The sequence below is a fragment of the Perognathus longimembris genome, chromosome 4 (assembly GCF_023159225.1).
Source record: "Perognathus longimembris pacificus isolate PPM17 chromosome 4, ASM2315922v1, whole genome shotgun sequence".
Taxonomy (NCBI): domain Eukaryota; kingdom Metazoa; phylum Chordata; class Mammalia; order Rodentia; family Heteromyidae; genus Perognathus; species Perognathus longimembris.
The window spans coordinates 46,357,692-46,384,671 of record NC_063164.1 but is presented as its reverse complement, the minus strand read 5'-3'; the positions used below and the strand labels follow the sequence as shown (position 1 = coordinate 46,384,671).

General features: G+C 38.7%; 1 protein-coding gene across 1 annotated transcript; it reads left to right on the top strand.

Annotated features, from left to right (window-relative positions):
* On the top strand, positions 1-26,980 carry Plekha3 (pleckstrin homology domain containing A3). Its single transcript, XM_048345168.1, has 8 exons — positions 1-351; positions 5,248-5,364; positions 10,760-10,915; positions 14,642-14,778; positions 17,072-17,236; positions 20,744-20,787; positions 22,996-23,108; positions 24,609-26,980. Exons 1-8 carry the CDS (start codon positions 312-314, stop codon positions 24,734-24,736), a joined length of 900 nt encoding a protein of 299 aa, XP_048201125.1. The 5' UTR covers positions 1-311; the 3' UTR covers positions 24,737-26,980.

Below are 26,980 nucleotides of genomic sequence, written 5' to 3'. Positions count from 1 at the left end.
GGGCGGCGGGGAGGCGACGGCGGGCCGCGGAAGTGCGAGCGGGAGGGCTGCCGTCCGTGGTTGCGCTCTAGCCGGCACTGCCGAGGTTCGCCCGGGGATGTCTGAGCGCGCGCCTCGCGGTCCCCGAGCTCCACGCGGCGCCCGGAGTCCCGGCCTCTGAGGGCCGCCACGTCCCTGCGGCGCGCGCGGCCGGAGGGCGGTTTCGGGCCGGCGGGGGCCCCGGAGGGTTCCGGGGCGGCCCAGGCCCTGCGCCTCCCGGATCAGCGCGGCCGGCGCCGGCCAGGAGGATGCGCGCAGCCGGGCTCTGAAGCATGGAGGGCGTTCTGTACAAGTGGACCAACTATCTCACAGGTATGGGGGCACCGGGGCCCGCGTGGGGCAGGCGCGGGGGCCCCCTCGCCCTCCGCCCGGCCCGCGGCCGCCTTCGTAGCGAATCCTTTTCCTTCCTGTCGGTGATGGGGCCCGAGTTGCCTCGGCGGGAGGAGAGTTCGAGACCGCGCACCCGCCCAAGCATGGCAAGCGCGCCTCCCTCCCTGAGCACTTCTTGGCGGAGTCATGGTACTTGGGGTGGCCTTCTGGAGTCCGGACGACTTTTCCCTGTCACCGCCCCCTCCCCCCCGTGTGCTGGTGGCCGTCTCTGCTTTTAATCACACACTTCCTCGTCAGCGTTGTTTCCGTCCCTCAGTTGTCGGAGTACGGGACCGGAAAGGACCTTGACGACCGAGATTTCATTTTTAAAGAGATGTTTTCGGTTTTAAGTTCCCGGGTGACGGTTTATTCTGAAAGCCCACTTGTTGAGGTTGCTGCTCAGCAGGCGCGGCTTGGGAAGCTGTGCTCGGGGAGAACCGCGGTTGGTTTCCTGTGAGGTATCCGGAGGTTTGGGGGTTCAGGCAGAGGGTGAGAAATACTGGGCGTGGAGTGCGGTCCAAGGGAGGCGCGCCCCACCCCTTCCAGTTTCACCTGTGGAAGGGTTAGACGAAAGCTCCAAGAGTTAGGTGTTTTATGTAGAGATGAGAGACGAGCGGGGGAATGGGTCTCCATGCTGTGGCATTGCCGGCCTGGCTTTTAAAAAGCAATTAAAAACATTATTATTATTATTATTGGTTTTTAATTTTATTTTTTGCTCCTCCTAGGGCTTGAACTCAGGGCCGGGTCTTAGGTGCTGTTCCTGAACTTTTTATTTTATTTTATTTTTTTGCCAGTCCTGGGCCTCGGACTCATGGCTTGAGCACTGTCCCTGGCTTCTCTTAGCTCAAGGCTAGCACTCTGCCACTTGAGCCACAGCGCCACCTCTGGCCGTTTTCTATATATGTGGTGCTGGGGAATTGAACCCAGGGCTTCATGTATACGAGGCAAGCACTCTTGCCACTAGGCCATATTCCCAGCCCATATATATATTTTTTTAACTTGAGCAACAATTCTCCTCCAGCTTTTTGGTGGTTAATTGGAGATAGAGTCCTAGGGGACTTTCCTGCCCGAGCTGGCTTCAAACCCTGATCTTCAGATCTCAGTGAATAGCTAGGATATTTGTAAGCTATCAGCTCCAGGCCTGAGCCACCAGACCAGCACTAGGCTTAAAAGCAGTTTTTGTTAAGAATTGTAGTGCAATCTTTGCTATCTTCATTCAGCTAGGCCGAGTAATAACTTTTTTTATCCTGGAGGGCCCTTCCAACTTCTAAAATTTAACATCACACCAAATTGGAAGGAGGGGGATGAATGTACTTTTGAATAGTAAAGAGATTTCTTGGCCCAGCATAATAGGCAAATCATGTCCTGCTGCCGGCTTATTCCACAAAAAGTCTTGAGCTCTTGATTATGGTACCCTCAACTTGTTCCTGATCTTGTAGCACATCAGCACAGAAACATATAAAGGCATAAGTAGTACTTGTCCCTGAGTTTTTAATTCATTAGGGTGTGAAAGCTAGATTTTTAGCAGGAAATGCTTTTCTATTTTTGACACACATCTGGCTTAGAAATATATGGATGACATGTTTTAGCAGGAAACATTTAAAACAGAAGGCAAATATTTTTTACTAAGCATTTTTCACTTGGGCAGAAAAAGTCTTCTTTGGAGGGATTCCATTTTTAAAATTTAAAATTGGCTTTGTAGCATGATAGTTATTAATTTTAGTTCATCTTAGGTCAGAAAGTTGAGGATGTAAGAAACCTTCTGGTGTAATGATAGTATTATTTGAGTTTGTTTTTTAAAATGAGAACAAGTGTTTCAGAAACACTTGGTAAGTGGAGGGGAAAAACAATATGCTTTTTCAAACAATTAAAAAAAGGAATAGCTTATGAATTTATTTCACAGGAATAGCCCTATTTTGTATAAATGTGGGAATCAGACATTGTTACATTCAATATTTCTTCAAAAGTGTATAGCAATAATTGAGACTTGATTAGATGAACATATTCAACCATGGTTCCCTTCCATGTTCCTACAAATTCGAAGTGAATCATTTCACACACTGTTTCAAAGCTGTAGTAATTACAGTGACACAGGCTTACAAAATCATAGTATGTCCAATAGGCCCAGGCAGGAAACCTGGAGTGGAAGAATATCTTTTTTTTTTTTTTTTTTTTGCCAGTCCTGGGGCTTGCACTCAGCACTTGAGCACTGTCCCTGGCTTCCTTTTGCTGAAGGCTAGCACTATACCACGTGAGCCATTGTGCCACTTCCGGCTTTCTCCATTTATGTGGTGCTGAGGAATCAAACCTAGGGTTTCATGCATGATAGGCAAGCACTCTATGGCTAAGTCACATTCCCAGCTCGGAGGAGTATCTTTTCACCACACACTGTTTAATGATTTGTTTGTCAGAATGAATTATTTGGAAAGATAGTATATTCATTTCAACATTTTTTTCAGAGAAATACATTCGAGAAATACATTCCTTCATTTCAAAAGAGCTTACTTTTAAGCTTGCCAGCCCTCACTAGGAAATAAAATGTTTATAACAATGAATTTTCCAGGTATCTGAATGAAGGTTGCTTTATTCATTCATTCATTATATCCCTTTTTCTTTACTGTTAAATAGCATTCCTTCACTCTTTTTTTTTTCCCCCTTGTCCTTCATGGTGGTACTGGAGTTTGAACTCATAGTCTCATATTTGGTAGGCTGGTACCGTGCCTCTATCTTTATTTGCACTGATTGTTTTGGAGACAGAGTCTCATTTCCTGCTCAGTGCCTGCTTGGCCATGATCCACATATTTTAGCCTGGGATGACAGGTTCCTAGTCTAGCTTTCTTTCATTTAGGTGGAGTTTCTGCTCAGGTTAGCTTTGAACCTTGTTGCACTTCTCAGCTTTCCTGGTGTGCTAATCTTTCTCCGTGTGCTCTGGTGGCACTGAGTCTTGTTCCTCTTATTCTCACTCAGCATTCCCAAGTAGCTAGGCTTACAGGTATAGGCTACTGGCACCAAACTACATTCCTTGTTCTTAAGGTATGCAAAGTCAAGTTTAACCTTTTAATGATGATAGCCTATTTCAAATGTGTTATAGTTTAAAAAAACCCACAAAAACAACCTTTAGGGGGATGCTAAATTCTGCTCTGTGTTAAAGTTTGAGAATGATTCACACATCTGTCATGGTACTGTCTGGTCCCTAACAAACTGAATTAATTGTATAGTAGGCTACCAAAGCAACCAGAATTTTGAAATGTGGTTTCATTTAGTCCAGACTTGGGGACGAAATGGTTACAGAAAGAAAAAGACAGTCATACTGCCTCTAGCAGGGTCAGTGTGTTACTGACCAAGTGCATACTTGATAAAATTCCAGGGAACACCGAGGTTGGATTGAAAGGAGAGTAGGAGTTGGGCCTTGAGGAGCACCATCATCTTGTCGCCAGCGTTACCTAAGAGCCAAGTCTGTGGTGGCCTGTGCTCTAGTTCCTGAGTAACTGTCAACTAAATGAACGATTGAAGTTTCTAGCCTTTTTGCCTTAGTCATATAGTAGCAAAGATGGGAGAGGGGGTCTGGGAATCTACCACAGGGTAGAAAGGCTGTGTAAAAGACTAGAATGCTTAAAGATTTTACTGCATGCAAAGGGGGTTTGCTTAGTGACCATCTTTCATAAGAAGAGAAGGTCATACTGCAGAATTAGGAGGCTAGATTTTACTTGTGAGGTCACTTTTTAAACTTCTTTTGGAAACTAGGAATTTTAGTGATTTATTTAAATGAAAGGATTTACCCCAGATTATCCAACAAAAATAGTAGTAAAACAGGGACTAAAGTCTCTGTTGCTGATAGGGTTTTTCTATTTATGAGTATCCCCAATCTGAAATGTTCTAAAAATCCAAAACTTTTTAAGTATCAACATGATTCCACAGTGGAAAATTCCACACTTCATGTGCCTGGCCACAGAAAAACCTACAGGCTATGTGAATAAGGTAAACATCATCAACAAAAAGCCCAAATACGTTTCATGTTTAGATTTTGATCTCATTTCCAAGATTTTTTTTTTGTTTATATGCAATCCAAAATCTGATATCTCAAATGCTTAAGGGTTCCAAGCACGTTGAATAAAGGAAACAAAGTCTATATCCTAATCGTAGCTCTTTTTTTTCTTTTAGGGAAAGGGGTAGTTATGTTAAATTCCTTATAGGGGCTGCCTTTGAGGCTATGGATTGTTACAGAGAAGGTTGTGAGTTTAGAATAAAATATTACTCCATGCCAATCTAAAAATTTCTACCAACAAAGGAGATTGTAACAAGGGCATTTGGGGAAAGTGTTGGCCATTAAACATTCATTGTTAGCTAGGCACTGGTAGTCCTAAGCTACTGTGGTCCTGGTGACCGAGATCTGAGGATTGAAGTTTGAAGCCAGCATAGGTAGGAATGTCTATGAGACCCTTATCTCCAGTTAACCACCAAAAGCCAGAAGTGGAGCAGTGGTTCAAGTGGTAGGTTGAAAACCATGAACAGAAAAGTTCAGAACCGTGCCCAGGTCCTGAGTTCAAGTCCCACACATTTCAGAATGTTATGTGAGAGCCAAGAAATAATATGTATGGCCAGATTTGGAATCATGATAAGTTTCTTTCTTTCCTTTTCCTTGTCATTTTCTTCCTCCGTCCCTCCCCACTTCCTTTCCTCCCTTTCATTCCTGTAGTGCTAGGATTTGAACTCAGTGCCTTAGGCTTGCTAGGCAGTTGCTCAACACCACTTGAGCCATTACTGCAGCTGTGAAATCACAGTTTTTTTTGTGTGTGATAAAATAATTTCTTACTAACCTTTTGTTATTTATATTTTCAGGTTGGCAGCCTCGCTGGTTTGTTTTAGATAATGGAATCCTATCCTACTATGATTCACAGGATGATGTTTGCAAAGGGAGCAAAGGAAGTATAAAGATGGCAGTTTGTGAAATTAAAGGTAAGTGGAGATGTAGAATTTGAGGTCAGGTAACAAAGATTTCCATAGCATGCTCCAAATGAGAAAAAAGCATTTCTGTGTGGAGATTTTCTAATAGCATTTAATTCCTTAGTAATTAGGCATGACATTTAGTATTGTCAATTACAGGTTTTGCTAATTCTCTCTTGAATTTAAAATACTATGCTAATCTTCCCGTTTGGACTTGACAAATAATTTCTTGTAGTAGCTACTTCTGTGTCATACTGTGTCTACTACAAGTGTTCTGTTTCATTCTTACGGAAAGGGTATTCTAAAGGTTGAAAACTGAGCTCTAAGGATGATTGGCCAGCTTGGTAGGGCTTTTGTTAAAGTATAAAGTTGGAATCATATGCTCAGATTTTCTGCTGAATTGGAGATAAGCCTTTCTGACCAAGATGGATCCCTTTCCTTCCAGAGGGAAGAAATAAAACAGTAAGACAGGCTGTAATTTCCAGGTTTCACAGACCCTTGGTTAATTTCTGTATGTGGTTGAGTGTGAGAAGTGAAGGCGTGTACAATGAAATCAGACAAAATAATAATGAAAAGACTTAAATTCTCCAAAGAGTATACCAGAACTTTTCTTGTGTCTCCTCTTGCCCCTCTCCCCATATTGGGGTTTGGATTCAATGCTTTGAGCTCTCTTTGCAGATGCTCTAACAGTTGATTAATGCTTCTAGATCTTTGTGCTCTCGTTTGCTTTTCAGATAGGGCCTTGAGCATCTGTCTGGGCCTGACTTTGTATGTCCACTGCACTTGGCTAGCTTATTCTTTGAGATGATCTCTCTCTCTCTCTCTCTCTCTCTCTCTCCTCTGCCTGAGCTGGCCCTTCATTTTAATAACCTATCTCTACCTCCCAGGTACCTAGGATTACATGTGAGAGCCACTTCTCTGGGCTAAGGATACTTCTGATATGGTGAGCTCTTGTTCACAGCTATGAAATACTCCAGAGTCATCTTACTATTCTATATATTTTCTTACTTAGATTAAACCAGAGCAGTCACTATTGCACTGTGGTATGTTTTCCAGGGCTGGATTACTACTTCTGTTATTCCCCTGTACCTCCTCCATCTATTTCATTCCTACTTATCTTCTACTAATTTAGTAAGCTTTACCAAGGGAAACAAGACAATTTTCTGTTTCTAGTATATATTCTTTTGCTTTAGTTGTGACTGCTCATCATCTTGGCAGGACTCTTTTTAAGAAAACATTACTTTTTGTTGTTGATGATGTTTACTTTTTGGCCAATCCTGGGGCTTGAACTCAGGGCCTGAGCACCGTGTCTGGCTTCTTTTTGCTCAAGACTAACACTGTACCACTTGAGCCACAGTACAACTTCCAGCTTTTTCTGTATATGTGGTGCTGAGGAGTCAAACCCAGGGCTTTAGGCATGCTAGGCAAGCATTCTATCACTAGGCCACATTCCCAGCTGTTGATGATATTTACTTTTTAATTAATTAATTTTAGTCAGGGTCTTGCTTTGTAGCCTAGGCTGGCCTCCAACTTACTGTCCTCCTGCCCCAGTCTCTTCATTGTTGGGATTCATTTTTGTGATTTCTGTAATTTATTTTTAGCTTTTCTGTCATTACTGTAACAGTGTACAAATTGTATTTTGGAACTGCATTATGAGCTCATTTATAAATACACAAGAAAAGCACCTTCATAGGATTAGTTACTATTTGAAAAGTGGTAGTTTTGTCTAATCTATGGTTTAATTCCAAGTTTACTTTGATCAGAAATCAAAACTATCCTCCAAATTCAAAGTTTTTCCAACCTTGAGAATATTTAAAGGATAGCCTCAGAATTCTCTGCCAATTCTAAAACAGTTTTAAACCACACCAGCATCCTTGTTATTGTTTAAAATGATCACTTTATTAAAGAATAGCACATAGGTTACAAATTCCAAGTAGTATTTAGCTTGAGAAATGTTAATTTCTTGTGTAGCCAGTACTGAGATAAAAAAGTAGGATATTTTCATAGTTCAGAAGGCTGATCACTGGAGTAACCTTAGCCACTAACCCTTTGAAAATTAACTAATCACCTAGTTGTTGTTTTTTAATCGTTAGATAAGTATTGTCTACTTTTAATACAGTTGAGTGTTTTCTTTAGTGTCTGTGTAACAGTGGTTTGGTCATTCTTACTGTTGTGTAGTATTCTGTTGTGTAGAAATCCCACAAGCAATATATCTGCTCTAGTTCTGATGGATTTTTGGGTTTCCATTTTGAGACTATAATAGGGAAAGCTCATATGTACATTTCTTCTTTATATGTAAAAAATGTTAAAAGAGGCACAGTGTCTTTAATGTATAATATTAATCAAGCTGGCCACCACTGAACAGCCAGCTCAGTAGTGTTTAAAGACAATTCTTATCCATTTCCCTTATCAAATATAAATGTACCTTTCTGACCAGTGCATATTTGCATATCTAAAAAAGAAGGGAGGGCTTGGATGTAGCTCAGTGGCAAAGCGCAGTTCGATCCCCAGTACCAAAAAAAAAGAAGAGAATTTGTGAGGGATTGAATATTTCTTTCATACATTTCGTTTTCATAGGTGGTCAAGAAAATATTATTGCTGACATTTTGTTAAAACAAAAGCCATAACTTTATTTAGAACTTTGTTAATTCACATAGGGATTTCCATAATGGGGTTTTGCAGTAGAAGAGTTTGAAGTAATCTTCCCCCCAAACATAGAAAAATTGGCATTTTTAGCCCAGGAAACAGGATGAGAAGGTTGGCAAATGCAAGTTACTGAGATAAGTAGAGTTTCTGACTAAACTCACATACTGAGATTCTTGGTGAAGACAGGCCCCAGTGAGCAGTTAGTCCCTGAAGGCCAGTGGGAAATGAATTTGGTCAAATAAGCAAAGGATGAGATGTAAGAGGGGTATGTGTGTGTGTATGCCGGAGATGGGGTCTGGATTATTGACTTTGAGTTCTTGAAAATAGATGTTACAAGGATGAAGATAGGAGTTCAGTTCAACAAAGGATCCAAAGGAGTCTGGCTAGAATTTGACTAAGGGAAGAATCTTTTTTACAGATGATGCCAAAAACTTTCCAAAGTTCTTTTTTTTTTTTTTTTTATCAGTTTCTTCTTCAGCTAGCAGAATAAGACCCTACCAATTATTCTGTGTCCTTGCCAAAACTTGGTAACTGTTTTTAAACTTTTATTTCTAGTTCATGTAGTGGTTACTTGTAGATTTAACTTAATAATGAATGATGTTTTCCTGATCCATTCGTCTACTGAGGGGCATCTGGGTTGGTTCCATATTTTAGCTATGACAAATTGTGCTGCAATGAACATTGTTGTGCTGGTGGCTTTAGAATCAGGAAAATGTGGTACATATACACAATGGAATTTTATGCCTCTATCAGAAATAATGACATTGCCCCATTCGTAAGGAAATGGAAGGACTTGGAAAAAATTATACTCAGTGAAGTGAGCCAGACCCAAAGAAACATGGACTCTATGGTCTCCCTCATAGGGAATAATTAGCACAGGTTTAGGCAAGTCACAGCAGAGGATCACAAGAGCCCAATAGCTATACCCTTATGAACACATAAGATTGATGCTAAGTGAAATGAACTCCATGTTATGGAAATGACTGTTATATCACTGTTGTAATTACTTTCAACATGCCATGTGAAACCGTAGCTTCTATTGTTGATGTTCCTCTTGTATCCCCTTCCTGTGGTTGTACCTGTACTATCACTGTATCTTATCTGAGTACTTTGGAAACTGTGTATACTGGTATTAGAACTAGGAAAGTGAAAGGGAATACCAAAATCGAGAGACATAGGATAAAAAGACAAACGACTACAAAAGCAATACTTGCAAAACTGTTTGCTGTAAATCAACTGAACAACTTCTGGGGCGAGAGGGAAAGGGGGAGGGGGAATGAGGGAGGAGGTAACAAACAGTACAAGAAATGTATCCAATGCCTAACGTATGAAACTGTAACCTCTCTGTACATCAGTTTGACAATAAAAATTAAAAAAATAATGAGTGATGTTGATTATTTGTGTTTTAGATATTAATGTCCTATTTGAATGTTCTCTTCTTTTAGATTCCCTTTTCAAGTCTATCCCATTTTCTAAACTTGGCTTTTTCACATTGATTTGTAGTTCTTTGTATACTGTGGATGAGTCTTTGTATAGCAGATACTCTTTTCCACTCTAGTTTGGGTTTTATACTGTTTGTGGTATCTTTCTTTTTTTCTTTATATTTTAAGTAGTTGTTCAAAAGGGTTTTAGTTCAAAATCAGAATCCTGACTACAGTACATCTTTATCAGTGTCACCCCTTCCATCAGTCTCCCACATTATGGCATCATGACCAACACAAGTACTTAATGTCAAAGAAGTCCAATTTGTGAATTTATTTACTTTTTTTTTTCCTTTTTATTTTGTGGTACCAGGGTTTGAATTAGAGGCTCTGTCCTTGTTAGGCAGACATTCCACTGCTTAAGTCATGCTTCCATCTCTAAAGACTATAGTTACTTTTGAGATAGGGCCTTCCTTGGAGTTGGATATGTATGTATACATGCATACATACATATGGCAGTACTGTGAATGCAGAGTCTCATGCTTGCTTAGCAAGTGCTCTACTACTTGAACCATTCCCTTAGCTGTTATTTGCTTTAGTAGATTTTTGAAAAAGGCTTATTTTTTTGTTCATTTCCAGCCCTAGACCTGTATTTTTGTATTTATTTCTCCTGTGTAGATTATAGGTATAACTCTCACATCTGACGTATTTGTTGAGATAGGATTTCACTAATGTTTTGTCTGAACTGGCATCAGAGATCTTCCTCCTTAATAGCTGGGATTACAGGTGTGAATCATTGTGCCAGGCCTGTCATAATTCTCCATTTGTTCTTTTCTTTAAAAAATATCAGCACCTTTCTGTTTATAGGAGAGAATATGGAAGGGAGAGAAGAGCTTAAGGTCTTCAAAAATCATATGCCTTTCAGGTTAATTATGGTTATGTCACTGAATACTATTCTCGTGGAAAGTGGCCATAATGATCACTTACTGCACTCTTTCAGTATGCCTTGTACTGCCTTGTGCATGTAGACTCCAGTGGTGAGTATTGTACTCATTGTATGTGTATTTCAGGTGGTGTATATGGCCCAAGGCAGCACTCATATGGCTCAGTAGCTAATTGTCTCTGTTTTATCTTCCATAGGCTTCATTGCTTTGGTGACACTGTCAGTTTAGGGTTATGAGAATGGCTGGTCGGAGGGTGCCCTGGGTGGTGCCTTAGACAGATAGTGCCTGGTCATGAGTTTGTGCTGGATTTGTGTGAAGTAGTTGATACTGTGTAGAGTGGTAACTAGTTGTCTCCACATCATTTAAGTCTAATTGAATTTTTCCTTTACCATCTAGTCCATTCAGCAGACAACACAAGAATGGAGTTAATCATTCCAGGAGAACAGCATTTTTACATGAAGGCAGTAAATGCAGCTGAAAGACAAAGGTGGCTGGTTGCTCTGGGAAGCTCCAAAGCATGTTTGACTGATACGAGGACAAAAAAAGAAAAAGGTAACTAGATTTTTTTTTTTTTTTTAGCCATGTGGTAAATTTACTTTCTTAAACATATAAACAAATTACTCTGCTAATGTGGAATATAATATATACCCAGGAGATAATGTATATGTATAGATCATCAGAGTAAAATTTTGTAAATAATGTAAAGGGAAAATTCAGGGCAAGGGTTCAGTCAGTAAGCTATTGCTTCTATAGGCTGGTTTATTATGTGACCAGTAAAATGTTAACAAGATGCTTAATGATGTGAGAAAATGTCCAATATTAAAAATTTGAAAAAAGCAGGACTTAAAATTGCATATGGTATTAGCATTCATTGACCAGCATAGGAAATAATGTAAGAATTGGTTGTCTTTGGAAGAAGAATTTATGAGGCAACTCACTTTTCATTGTATATAAACCTTTGGTACCTTTTAGCTTTATCATGAACATGTTATTATTTGAGAAATATTAGATAAAAATCATAAGCCTAGCAAATGGTTTATGGCATTAGTTCAAATATATGAGGATGTAATATGACAATGATGACTTTATCTTGGAATTGCCATCATAGGGTTTTTCTTTTCTGTATTTTACTTTCTGCAGGTGTCATTGCATTTGACTTTACATTCAAAAATTAATTGAGTTGGTGAAGGCAACTAAATCATGGATAATTATTGGAAATTGAGACTGTAACATATAACAGTATTCCCAATATGTAAAAGAATATTATGGATAAAATATGGCTAAGGGTAGGATTAGAAGGAATGTATGTTCATAATAGCCGAAAGGCAGAAATAGCATTTCCAAATGTCTATATAGATGAATAGATTGGCAAAGCATGGAAAACATGTACAAAAAGATACTCATTCAGAAACTTTGACACATGTTGCAATGTGGATGAACCTTAAAGACATGGTGGTAAGTGAAAAAATCCTGTTACCAAAGGACAGATATATGAACTAGAATGAATACAGTACAATGAATTGGCTTCACTTAGGTCAGATGTGCAGATAGAGCTGGTTTGGGTCACTCTAGCAAAGTGGTTTTACAGTTACACTAGAAAGCAGTGCCACTGACTGAGTGCAGCTGAGGGACAGGAAAGACACCAGGTTTAATCTCTGTTGGCTTGTAAGGGTCTGAGATGGCTGGATATTTGGTTTAACTGGAATTATTAAGAAGAATGCAAGTTATACATTAAGTTTTGAAGATGGCATAATATGCAAATGAAGCTGTGAAAAGACCAGAGGAAAATAAATACTTATGTACAATAGCTGTAATGACCCTAAAGGTAAAAACTTCTGTATGTCAAACCCATTTCACAAAAGAAATACAGCTTTCAAATGGAAGAGAGTGACTAATGGAGTGGAAAGATGTTATATAAAAACCTCCAGTGATAATTTCCTTGTCTTTAAATTAAACTTTGTCCCAGACATGTGACTGTCAAGTTCTTCCATTATCTAAAGAGAAGTTGTGGATCATGGAATGGATCAGGTGCCCCTTAGTGTTGAATTAATTGCTCTTCTTTTTTGTTTGTTTGTTTGTTTTTTTGGCCAGTCCTAGGCCGTGAACTCAGGGCCTGAGCACTGTCCCTGGCTTCTTTTTTGCTCAAGGCTAGCACTCTGCCACTTGAGCCACAGCGCCACTTCTGGCCATTTTCTGTATATGTGGTGCTGGGGAATCGAACCCAGGGCCTCATGTATACGAGGCAAGCACTCTTGCCACTAGGCCATACTCCCAGCCCCAATTGCTCTTCTTTTTGTTGCCATGGATTTGCCCATGCGAAACTTATCATTCTTTTTTGGGTCTGAAGCCATTGTCTCTGAATGTGCCATCTCCTGTGCTTTGTATCAGTGCAGGAGAAATTTTGAATAGCCATGCATAAAACTTAAAGTACATATTATTTTGCTTCTTTTAGGACTGGGGAACCCTGGCACTCTCATATAGAAATATGAAAGCATTGGCTTTATCCTGAAAGTGAGATGACAGGTTCTCTCTCTTTCTCTTTGTTTCTATTTTCAAAAGTTGTCATTGAGAGTACCTTTTTTTTTGGTCCATTGTGGGACCTGAACTTGGCTTGAGCACTGTTCCTGAGCTTTTTTCCTTGAGGCTAGTACTCTACTACTTTGAGCCACAGCTCCGTTTCTGGTTTTTAGGTAGTTAATTGGAAGTAAATGTCTCATGGACTTTCCTATCCAGGCTGGCTTCAAGTGTGATCCTCAGATTCCTGAATAGTTAGGATTACAAGTGGGAGCCACTGGTGCCCAGCTTGAATACACACACACACACACACACACACACACACACACACACACACACTTTTTTTTATTTTTTGCCAGTCCTGGGGTTTGAACTCAGGGCCTGGGCGCGCGCACACACACACACACACACACACACACACACACACACACACACACACACACACACACACACACACACACACACACACACACACACACACACACACTTTTTTTTATTTTTTGCCAGTCCTGGGGTTTGAACTCAGGGCCTGGGCACTGTCCCTGGGTTTCTTTTGCTTCAAGGCTAGTGCTGTACCTTGAGCCACAGCGCCACTTCTGGCCTTTTCTGTTTATGTGGTACTGAGGAATTGAACCCAGGGCTTCATGCATGCTAGGCAAGCACTCTTACCACTGCGCCACATTCTCCACACTTGGGTATATCTTTTATAGTAAAAAATGAATATTAAGCTGGGTGCTTGTGGCTTACAGCTAGCTACTCAGGAAGCTGAGATCTCAGGATCATGGTTTAAAGCCAGTCTGGGCAGGAAAGTTCAGGATGAGACTCTTTATCTCCAGTTAACCACCCAGAACCCGGAAGTAAAGCTATGGCTCAAAGTGATAGAGCACTAGCCTTGAACAAAAGAGCTCAGACAGTGCCTAGGACCTGAGTTAGAGTCCCATGACCAACCACTGAAAAAAAGAAATCATAGTTTATTCAGTGGAGGTAGCTACTTTATGGATATTGGAAATAGAGGCCATAGGTGTAACTTACAACAGCATTTCAATATATGAGAGAGGGTCATGGGTAAAGCACAGCTAACTAGAGGATTAGAAGGAATGCTGAATGTTCTCTACAGTCTGAGTCTGGCAATGTGCTGATCTTTCCAAGTTTTTTTTTTTTTTTTGGCCAGTCCTGGGACTTGGACTCAGGGCCTGAGCACTGTCCCTGGCTTCTTTTTGCTCAAGGTTAGCACTCTGCCACTTGAGTCACAGCGCCACTTCTGGCCATTTTCTATATATGTGGTGCTGGGGAATTGAACCCAGGGCCTCATGTATATGGGCCAAAGCACGCTTGCCACTAGGCCATATTCCCAGCCCTGTTTTTTCTTTTTAACCCACCCACTCTTCTCTTAGAGGTGGGTTTTTGTGAGGTGTAGTAGATATGTATTCTGAAGTTTACTGGCTTAAAATGTGTTCTCTTTTGTTGCGGTGACTTGGGAGCCAGTTGAGAGAGAGAAACCAATAGTGCAACTGTTTTGATAATATTGACAGTTGTCTTTTTGAAATAAAAAGCAACTACCTCTAAAACAAAAACAAAAAATCCAAAAGGTATGTCTTATGGACTTTGTGATTCTTTTCCGGAGGTTCAGATTTCCTAAGCTATAGATATTTCTGCTTGTTGCCTTATGTTTAAAATGATTACAGATTTTTAGATTCCCCGAAGAATATGAAATAGTCTAATTGCCTGCACATATATTATAATATCATATTATATTTCTTCCAGAAATAAGTGAAACCAGTGAATCTCTGAAAACCAAAATGTCTGAACTTCGCCTCTACTGTGACCTCCTGATGCAACAGGTGCATACAATCCAGGAGTTTGTCCACCATGATGAGAATCATTCACCTCCCAGCATAGAGGTACCAAAGAGCATCCCTTCCTGTCCGGTTGTGCTTTGTACTACAGTGGAGCATTTTCAGTCATCCTGCCTGTCTGATGACAGAGAAGCAGTTTCACCAATTATTTTCAACTCTTTAGGGCTCTTCCTGCTGTAGACTGTCTGGAAATGTATTGTTCCTTTTTCTATCTCTGTGCCAGAGAAGCATGGAAGCAGCACATTTTTCCAGGGAATCAAGGCCTGTTTCTTCAGCCAGTCTGATAAATTTGGAGGTTGTGGTGGGAAAGGAATATTTTAGTTTTTTCCTCAGGGTTTCCATGGAATCAAGGCCTGTTTCTTCAGCCAGTCTGATAAATTTGGAGGTTGTGGTGGGAAAGGAATATTTTAGTTTTTTCCTCAGGGCTGCTGATTGCATGAGTTCATTGAACAAACCTCTCTTCTTCTTCTTTTTTTTTGGTCAGTCCTGGGCCTTGGACTCAGGGCCTGAGCACTGTCCCTGGCTTCTTCCCGCTCAAGGCTAGCACTCTGCCACTTGAGCCACAGCGCCCCTTCTGGCCGTTTTCTGTATATGTGGTGCTGGGGAATCGAACCTAGGGCCTCGTGTATCCGAGGCAGGCACTCTTGCCACTAGGCTATATCCCCAGCCCCTCTCTTCTTTTTTTATTGGTAATAAGGTCTGGAGAGCTGATAACTTATGAAGTAGCTTAAAATTAAGAGTTTGAGGGGCTGGGAATATGACATAGTGGCAAGAGTGCTTGCCTTGTATACGTGAAGCCCTGAGTTTGATTCCTCAGCACCACATATAGAAAAGGCCAGAAGTGGTACTGTGGCTCAAGTTGGCAGAGTGCTAGCCTTGAGCAAAAAGAAGCCAGAGACAGTGCTCAGGCCCTGAGTTCAAGCTCCAGGACTGGCAAAAACACCCAAAACACAACAAAAAACAAAATTAAGAGTTTGAGCCAGGTGTAGAGTGGCTCACACCTATAATCCTAGCAATTCAGATGGCTGAAATCTGAGGATTGCAGTTCAAAGTCTGGAAAGGAATGTCTGTGAGACTCTTATTTCTAGTTAACCAACCCAAATTAAGTAAATAAATAGGTAAATAAAAGCCGAAAGTGGAGCTGTGGCTCAAGTGATAGAGTGCTAGCCTTGAGCAAAAAGCTAAGGGACAGGGCCCGGGCCCTAAGTTCTAGCTCAGTATTGGCACACAAACACACAAAAAGTAATAGTTCTCAGAACATTAAGAGAATTAAAAGTTCAGATGAATAGGCAGTGAATGGGCTGTTTTCCTCTTCTGTGATTTTTCCTCTTGGAGAGTAGTGTTAAGTAAGAAAAGCCTCGTTTGGAGCATGTTGAACTGATAACTGTTTGACTACTAGCTCTCTGGAGATAGGTAGTTTATTTCACACTGCTCTAGTAGCTCAGTGGCAGTATCAGGAACCTAGGCCTTTTCTACCAGTCTTGGTATATCGAATTTTTTTTCTTCTCAAGTGTCAACATTCAAGGTAATTGACAAGGGTACAGAGGCAAGAGGGTGGCCAGGGTGGAAGGATGGAAGGAGACCTCCTTAACTTTTCTTTGCTTTTAAAATCAGGTAACAAAAGTGCTAGACCCTACAGTTTTGTCTAGCTCAAAGGAAACTAATAACAATAAATTGCCAATAATTGATAAATTGTGGGTTGTGGAATAGTTGTGATTGGCTTAGATCAATTTTTATACATCCGTGAGGGTCAGGAAGAATAATTGAGCTTTTTATTCTACTAAGGAACATGTCAGAAAAAAATGTAGAATGGACAGGAATTGTTCTGCTACTGAGTAACTGAGGATTTTCCATTGCTGTGACCACTTTCAGGAGTCTGAAGGGGAAAAAAAAATTATAGAATAGCAATTTAGGTTACATTTCATCCAAGACACTTTTTTAGGGGGATAAGAGTCTTACATTGTAGCTCAGGCTGGCCTCAAACCTAGAATTGATCCTCCTGCCTCAGCTTTCTTAGTGCTGGGGTTTCAGGTGTATGCCACCATACCTGGCTTCTAAAAAAGACATTTTTGACACAGTTTCCCAACATGCTATATGTGGCATTTATTTTTTCTCAGAATTTTAGTTTCTTATATCATTTACCCAAGAAACAGCTATTTCTCTTTATGCATTGATTTAGCTTTCTTTTGCAATGTATTTTAAATAAATTGCTAGGGTGTTTAAAGATAACCTAGTAATGTGCTCACTGGAGATAAAGTTTCATCATTTGACTGTGAGATTTTATGATGCCATGTGGTTCTGTATGAGTCTATTCAAGCCTTTGTGTATAATTTTTCAGAACATGAATGAAGCCTCCTCCTTGCTTAGTGCCACGTGTAATACATTCATCACAACCCTTGAGGAATGTGTGAAGATAGCGAATGCCAAGTTTAAACCTGAGATGTTTCAACTGCCCCATCCGGATCCCTTGGTTTCTCCTGTGTCGCCTTCTCCTGTTCAAATGGTTAGAAATTCTTGCTGTTCTAGAGATACCCTGTCTGGATTTTCCTTTGTTTTTATTTTTTGAGGGTGAAAGTAGCAGTGGGGCAGAAGCAAGTTGGCAGGCAGGCTGTTTTGTTTTTGTTGTGTGCTGGTATTCTGTAGAGGATTTTTGGTGGAGAGTCTCATATGTGTGCTAGTGTGGGATCCTTTCTCCCCCTCAAAGGGGCTATGCTCAGTGCCTTTGTGCTGCTGCTGCTGCTGCTCTTGCATCCATTTAGACCCCAGTGCCCAGAAAGCATTGTAAGCATTGTTTGTGTTTGAACAGAAAAACTCACGACACTCTTTTTTAATTCACATAGGTACAATGAAGCAGAACTTTATAATCAAGTTGAAAGGGGCCTGAAACACGTTCTGGGGGAACCGTATTCTGTAATCAGCATTTCAGTTTGAGCTGTCTCCTCACTTAATCCTCTTGGCTTTAGTTTCTTCCTCTATAAAACAGTAACTTTCCATATCAGAGGGTTGCTGTGGAGGATCTGACTTGCTTGATGATAGGTGCTTAATGTTCTTTTCTTACCTATTAATCAGTCTGAACAACAAGAACTCTTTGTTGGGGGTGGAGGCTTTGTTGTCCTTTGCAAGTGAATCCACCTGCTCTAGCATGCTGTGGGGAATCAGTAGGTGAGATAAGATTCTATAAAACTCTGTGTGTGTGTGTGTGTGTGTGTGTGTGTGTACCATATATATATATATATATGAGTTTATTTGCAAGAGGTGAGTGCCACAGGGCTACTCTTAGCTGTTACCTGAAGACTTCTTTGTTAGACGTAGAGAATCCATTGTATTTCTTGTCTCTTACACAACCTGGGAAGTTTAGCTTTGTGAAATTTAAGTTAACGTTATTTTCTGTTTAGTGGGTGATGAACTAATAGTGCCTTCTGTGACACATGTGCCATGAAAATGAGACTTTGGATCAGATTAAATTGGGAAGCTTTGTATAACCTGATGAATTAGGTTTTCTTTCCCAGCCAAATAGGAACAATCTCCTAGGAATTCTTAGAGTCCTCCCCCCGACTTTTATACTGAAGTATGTTAGGAATCTCTGAGAGGAAGAATTTATGGTGTTTCTGAAATTTGACAGTTGAACCCTTTTTGCTTATTTTTGAGTGTCATTTTAAAGACATGCTTTGTCAGCATCAAGTGAACTAAGCTCAGTCAAAGCCACTGCAGTTTTCCAATAACCTGCTCACCTTGGGAAGAATCATGTGCATATTTATGTGCAAGAAACTGTTGTCCCCGCGCTATCACTGTGTCTCATCTTAGTACCCTGGATACTGTATATACTGGTATAAGAACTAGGGAAGGGGAAAGGGAATATCAAAATTGAGAGACATAGGATAAAAAGATAAATAAATGACTCCAAAAGCAATACTTACAAAACCATTTGGTGTAAACCAACTGGACAAATCATGGGGGGAGAGGGAAACTGAAAGGGGGAGGGGGGAAATGAGGGAGGAGGCAACAAATTGTATAAGAAATGTACCTACTGCCTTAAGTATGAAATTGTAACCCCTTTGACAATAAATAAGTAATTATTCAGAAAAAAGAAATTGTAATAACTTTTAAAAGAAAACTAAGAGTGAAAAAATTACTAGAAACCTTATAAACTCTTGTAGGACCTATCAGGGTAGAGGTCACTTCTTTTTCTTAGTAATACTAGTTTTGCTTGAAATAAAATGCAACAATTGTGGGTTATGGTAGTTTTCTTTTTTCCTTCTTTTTGGGAGGATTAGGTCAGACAATTTTCAATAGTAAATTATTTTTTGAAAGAATAACAAGCTGCTGAGTGCTGGTGGTTTGCGCCTATAGTCCTAGCTACTCAGGATTGTGATTTGAAGCTAGCCTGGGCAGGAAAGTCTATGAGACTTATCTCCAGTTAACTTCTGTAAAATCTGGAAGTGGAGCTATGGCTCAAGTGGTACAGCACTAGTCTTGAGCAAAATACTCAGAGCACTTAAGCCCTAAGTTCAAATTCCAGGACTAACACAAAAAAACAAAAAATATCAAATACTTTCCATAAGAATGAAAAATACTTTCCATAACAGTTTATTTACATGAAAAAGATAAGATATTCTAAAACTGTTTCACCTGATCTTTGTAAACAATTTATGCATTTAATCCTATGGAGTCTGTCTTAGAATAAACTTATATCTAACTTGATTGCAAGTCACCACGAGAGCTCAGACAATTGTTACTCTAACTCAAGGAATGAGTGGTTATTGTAGTGAGGATGTCATGGATGAAAAATCCTAAAAGCAATAATTTCTGCTAAGAGAGTTAATGTCTACCTCTGTCGTATTAGAGGTACCTGGACTGCATGTTGAGTAGGTCATATCTGTTATCATTTCAACTGGGCCTTCTCAGTAAGTAGCAACTCATGTTCCAAATACCATTTATACGACATAAACTTTAGACATGGGCTTTTAATACTCTGGCTCATGTATGTAAAAGCAATTATGCTAAATCTTTGGCATAAACTTTGCTTTTCTGTTTCCTTGTTAAACTTGAGGCTAATCTGGTTCTACCTGGCTTGTTCATTTTCAGTCTCTGCCTCTCTGTCTCTGTCTCTGTCCTGGTACTGGAGTTTGAACTGGCTTTGTGCTTGTATGCAGGTACCTATACCACTTGAGTCATGCCTCTATCCCTTTTACTCTGGTTATTCCTGGGACAGCTTTTTCCATGTGCTAGCCTAGATAGTAATCCTCCTGTTTATGCATCTCATTTGAACTGTGATGACAGGTACATACGACATCTCAGTTGGGATTGGGACCTGCAAACTATTTTTTTGCTTGAGCAGGGTTTGAACCATGATCCTTCTAATCTCAGCCTCTGAGTAGCTAGGATTATAGGCACGAGCTACCATTCCTAGCTTCCTTTATGTTTTGATGGTGTAGTTGGATCTTCTAAATTATGTTTAGTGTTTGTATATTATTAAATGCTCTGATTAATCAGATATTTATTTTATAAACAAGCCTATTTTAAGGCTTAGGCCTTGTCTGAGTTCTGTCAGGACTTGAATTACTAATGCATGAAACTATACTTCAGAACATCTCTATGTTAGCTACCTGAATTATAAATCGCTTGCTACCAGACTTTATCAGCCCTATTAGAAAAGAGAGACACTTATTATTTTGTGGCTTGCTAGGTACTCCTTTTTATCACAAGTAGCTTTATGATTAGTTACATATGCCCTGTTTTTATATTTTTATCATATACTTACATATTCAAGTTATATATATAAAATTTGGCTCTTAGTATTGAGAGAAAAATATGGCATGTTTTTGTTATGTATTGAGGAAGTTTCCAGTTACTGCCAGGAGATATTGTAATTATGTTGAGTCAAAAGGTAAGCCTTTTTTGCCAAGCATTATTTTCTATGAATAAATTCATGTTAATTATAATAACAGTAATAGAGGTACATTATTCTACTTGACATAAGAATTACACTGTTTTAATTTTGTTTTCCTAGATGAAACGTTCTGTGAGCCATCCTGGTTCTTGCAGTTCAGACAGGTAAAACAACCTTCTCTTTTCTTTCTCACAACCTTATGTCTAGTCAGGAAAATTCTTTGGCTTCCTAACAACTGCTGGGAAATGGTAGGATCCAGTTCTCATTTGCTACTTATAATGTCCCTAATGAGTACCTTTTAGTGTTTGGTGTCAGAGCCTGGCTTGGGAAGGGAGTCAGGAAAGAAAACACAAGTGTATAAAGTAACCCAAAAGTGAGCATTTTGCCAGCAGTTACACCTCCTATGTATCAAGTGAGTTAAACAAATATTCATATACACATAGGTGATGTACAGAGGGATTTCTGTTTCAAAGTCAAGTAGGGAGTGTATTTCTTTTGGGGCAATGTTACTCCTTCCTTTGCTCTCTCCCCATTTTTTCCTCCCTTCCCTGCCCACATAATGTCTACTGAGTGCTACTGCTACATTTGTTCACCCTTTTTCCCTCTATTTCTGTGGCCTTTCCTGTGTCCCCCAAGAAATTTATATTTTTGAAATTGAGGCTCTCGAGCTGACTCTCATTTTTCTTTAACCTCCCCAAACTCCTTCAGTAATGGTACTGGGGTTTAAACTCAGGACTTCAAGCGTGTTAGGCAGGTGCTTTACCACTTGAGCCACACTGCCAACCCTTTTGTTTCAGTTGTTTTTCTGTTAGAGGGTGTGGCATATTTGCTCAAGTTGGCCTCTGACCAACCTTTCACTGCTTCCCAGATAGCTGGGATCACAGGTGATTAGCACACCATGTCTGGCTTAGTGATTGAAGTTAGGATCTCACTAACTTTTCATCCATACTGGTTTTGAACTATGATTTTCCTGTTTTCTGCCTTTAACATTGCTGGCATTGTAAGTGTGAGACTCACCTGGCCTCTCAGCTTTTTATAACATTGTATATTCATGTTATGTTGTTATTATCTTAGAAAGAGACAAAACATTTTAATGAAAAGAGAGAAAGAATGTATATTTAAAGTATATATTAGCACATTAAAAATGTTTGCCTTCTAGCCAGGCTTGGTGGCTCACTCCTGTAATCCTATGTGGGAGACAAAGATCGGGAGGATTTTAGTTCAAAGCTAGTGAAACCTCTATCTCAATAAACAAGCCAGGTGTGGAAGCACATGACTACCAGCTGATTTATGCAGTAAGCATAGATAGGCTGCTGGGCATACATGTGAGATATTATTTGAAAAATTCCTGAAGGATTGAGAGTATTTCTTAGGTGGTAGAGAGCCTGTCTGGTGAGCTAAAAGCCCTGATTTAAAAACTCAATATCACAAAAAATGGTTTATAACCTTCAAGATATTGTTAATATCTTAAATTGCTCAACTTTTACTTTGTTAGATAATATTCTTTTAAGTTGCTGTGGTTTTTTAATTTGGCAAGTAGTGAAATTTTAGTTTTGTTGGCTTTTCTCTTCACTGACTGTTAAGTACTGAATCTTTTTTATTGTTTTGTCATAATATTTTTTCTTCTGATAATTATAAAATCTTTAATTGTTTATATCCAGGTTGGTCAGGAAGAGTTTGACTAACTGGACTTTTCTGAAAAATAGAATCTTAATGGATTGCTAATAATTACTTTTTATGATAAAAATGTTTCTGACTTATACTTTGTCCTATCTTGTCAAATAAGGTAAAATGAACAAGTAACAATATTTTTCCTGATGTATCATAATTGTTATTAAGTTTAGTAATGTTGGGCGAAGCCGATGTGTTATTAGATGGTAGTATCTACTTCTGTTTTAGATCTTGGACTGATAATTTAAAAGTTCTCCTATCTTCCTCTTTGCCATCTTTATCATTCTGTCTGTAAATCTACCTTTAAGTGTCTTGCCCTCCCCTTTCATTCTGCTGCTTTTAGTCAGATGTGGATTGAGTTTAGATACAAGCAGTTATAAAATGTGTAACTTTTACATTTTCAACTATTTGTAAACCTTCTGCTATGTCAGCTGCCTTCCTGGACCTGCTGTAGGAAGGCACTTCTACATTCACACCTTTTCCTTTTGGTACAGCCTGGGTCCATGTTCTCCAGGTTATGGTTCAGTTCTAAGGGGGGACTTAAACTTTGACTTCTGAATAAGTAGCAGATTGCTAACAGTGGAGGTTGAGTGACAAATCCTCTTTCACTTCCAGAGCAGTTATTTTAAAAAAAAAATCAGTTAAGTCACAGGTGTTGTCATTAAGTCATTACAATTTCATGCTTTTTGTTTAATCTGCAGGAGTAGCTATTGTATAAAAGAGCCAGTGTCTACACTTCACCGACTCTCCCGACGTCGAAGAACCTATTCAGATACAGACTCTTGTAATGACATTCCCCTTGAAGACTCAGATAGTAAGTTATATAGGTTCTGTCTCTTTCTTTAGCCTACTCACAAAATTATTATGAGACTGTGCTTTGTAGAAATGAAGGATACTGACATTGGAACCCTGTTCACAAAGAACTCTGTACTGTTCCTGGATTAATTCCTAATTCATAGCTAAGTAAAACTCAACACACTCAACAGCTGCTCTAACTAACAGCCTCGTTAACTAAGAAGTGCTGAGGATCACTTTGTGAATACCATATCTTAGAAATATATTTGTTGAATATCATCATTTTTTATTACTGGTACATTTGCATGTAAGAAAACATTGCAGAAGAGAGCATGAAATACAAGCTCTAACCCCCAAGAAGAACAAATCAGCTTTGTTACATTGCTTTTTTGCTTTAAAATGCTTAATGAAAAGGAAAGTAATTTTTTCTGGTGGTGGTAAGCATTCATTCCTGCACTGTTTTTTCCCTATTACAAAGGCAGCATACCGTGGATTTTTAAGAAAGGTTATATGACTTATTTAAAATACATTTTATTTTTGTCTGCTTAGGATGTGCTTGGAAAGTGTGTCAAAAGACTTATATCAACAGTAGTCCTGATTTCCAATTAACACAAACTATTAAAATTATCTCTACATGAGTAGACTTTTATTTTGTAGTCTTTGCTGTTTCCCATGAAACTTGTAGGATGGAAATTATATACAGTTCTCAATTAAGAAACAGTTTGTGATCTTTTGTAGGTCAGTTGGTGGGAACACAGATTTTTTTTTTTTTTTAGTTCTTTTATGGGAACAAGATGAGAATTGGTTGTTAGATTCTTTAGAAAGCTTAGAGATGCTTAGCTAAGTCAGGGTATGGCTGAAATGGGACGGAACAGAGGTATTACTCTTCTAGTATTTGAATATATTGATAATATGAAGAGTTGTGTTACTTCACTGAAAAGATGAACAGATTTAGCTGGGGGATGAGATAGAGTTCACATAGATTCTAAGTAGATTGTTGGGGCCATTGTCAAATAACTAAAAATGATTATATATTTTTAATGCCCATTTAAAAAAATAGAACTGATAACACATTCGTTGTTTTAGGCCATTACTCTTTGCTCATTATCATTTAGCCAGCTTTTTTTCTTTTCTCTTTTGGTGCCTGAGCTTGGCCCCAGAGCATCATACATGCCTCTGCTACTGAACTATACTCTCAGCAATCAGTACCATTTTGAATGTAAGTTTAGACAATGGGTAGAGACGTGACAGAAGGAAAAAGGTAGCAAGGAACAGTTGTCCCCAGTCAGTTGAGCAATACTTGGACGAGACAGAGCTTTGAAGAAGTTGAGGATGTGTAAAAGCTATTATTTGAAGAAGGGGATAGAAATTATGAATGCCTCTGTACTTTATTCCTTTTAATTCAGATTCCTGACTGTTCTGTATGTTGCTGTGCTTCTCTACATGATGCTTTTTTTAAAGAATCACTTGTGATGATTTTCTTTTTTAAACTAGTCATTAGCTCTCTTATTCTTAATAGGACCTGTTCACTGTTCAAGAAATACACTCAATGGAGACTTGTCATCAGCAACCATTCCTGAAGAAAGCAGACTTATGGCCAAAAAAAATTCTGAATTGGAAGATCCTCTTCTATCCTTCTCTTCTTGAGGAAAATGAAGTGTTCAACTTCCTCTAAGTATTGCTATGCAAAAGCTGCTGTAATTAAACTTGTTACTGGGAGTAGTTTTTCCCTATACTTAGGATTTCTCTGCACTTTATAGAATATTGTAAAATACACAAAAGAAAAATGACCCACATACTTTTGAAGTGTATTTTATCTTTATATAGTTTATTTGCAAGAGTATTTTCCTAATAACTTCACAAGTATGAATGTGCATCTTTTTTTTTTTTTAAAACAAATGATGGTGTAACATTTTGACATCCATAAGGACAAATGTAGATATTTTTCTAAAAAAACTGTGAGGGACTGGCAGTTTGGCCAGTATGCATTGTAGTTTATAAACATGAAATTTCACAAGGTTTCAGTTTGATGAAAGTGTGATACATGAAACTGTGCCATAGACCAAAAGGTCACACTCATCCCAGCTTAACATCCATAACAGCTCAATGCTGATTGTATTGTATTCCTTGAAGCAAAAAAAGGAAGCATTTAATATTCTAGATATCTTCAGCCTAAATTCTGTGACATATTGAACATTAAAAAAAAATTATACTGTGCTGTCCTTCAGTTGTGAAGTTGACACTACTGATTTCTCAATACCAAATGTTGGGTTAAAATATTTAATTTTTATTTATTTATTGTTGCATCAAAAGATGATTGCATTCTAACTTTTGTGACCTACCAAATTTAAGAAATGTGTAAGTTCTTATTTACATTCTACAAAAAAGGCTAAAGCTGTGGTGACCTAGCTCACTAAGACCAGAGAAATAAATGACTTTCTGTGGAAGAAGATTTTTAGTGCTTTTTTTTTTCTTAAAATAGACATTAAGCTGCTGTTGTAAGGTGTTGTTTGCAGCTTTTTAGACTATATAGAGAATTTTTTTATTTATGAATATTTATACAAAAAAGAAATTCTGTCTTGATTATGGTTCTGTATCATTTGAGAATGGCATTATTTAATTTAAAGAACAAATTGCATTTTTTGGTAGTGTCTTCCCACATATATGTTGTCAAGTGTAATCTACTTTTTGTTTGCTTTTTAAATTCACTTTGGGGTGATAGTTTTGTCCAAAGTTTTGGATGAGCAGCACTTTAAAACAAATTCGCTTGGTGTTTTTAAGTTAATCATATGCTTAATAAATATGTGTTTTTTGCATTCAAACCTAGCATACAAAACATTGTATTTTTTACATTTATTGATGTTATGTGTAGTATCCAGTGTTCTGTATCGATTCCATTTTGTTTCTACACTCAGGCCTGCTGCTGAAATCTCATGAAAGCACACACTTAGCTTTTATTACCTATGAAATGGAGTGGCTATCAAGTAAATACTTGGAATTTACTAAATAAAAACTTATAGTCTTTCTTCCTTAAGTTTAAAATGAATATAGATAATCTATACACATTAATTTGTACTTAGATAAACTTTCTCAAAGTGTGATTTTAAATGATGCAGAGGTTATAAGGATATTCCACATTAAATGGCATCTTTCCTGTTCATATGTTGGATTTCATGTTTAATTTGACCAAATTGGTTTTCCGCTAGCTCATGGATAATTGTGTTTTTGGTTAGTTTTTGCTTGTTTTTCTATTAGCAACTTGCATAGGGTAAAACCATGAAGATCAAGGTGCTACTGATAAAAAGTTTTTTAGGTAGTTAGGTTTATTTCTTTCTTTTCTTATATGATATAATATTTTTGAGACAATAGATTTATAATGAAGTAGTATAATTAGTGTTTGAACTTGGAAAACAATTAGATATATCTACTGCTTTACTGAAGTATAAGAGTTGGTGAATTGCTTTCCCTAAACATTTAAAAAATAAGATGCAATCATTTTGAGTTTGTCTTATTTTTCTCTTTTGAAACAGGTGCTTTTGTAGGTGTCCTGGTATCCCTAAGAATGACTTTGTGATTTGGCATCCCCTTTTCCTTTAGGAACCAAATACATCTGTGAAATTTCTTTTTTGAGGGAGTATATCTAGACTTATATGTCAGTTTTGAATTTTTTGGTGTATGAGAACAGGTTCATGCTCTATTGCCTAGGCTAGAAGTGTGGTACATGTTATTGACTGAAGTGTGAACTGTTGATTACAATCAATCCACTTACCTCATCCTCCCAAGTCACTGGGACTAGAGACACACACCATGACACCTACCTTACATGTAAGCTTCAACGAATGAATTAATAGCATGAAACGACCTGGTACAACTTAAAGGAAGCTGTATTTT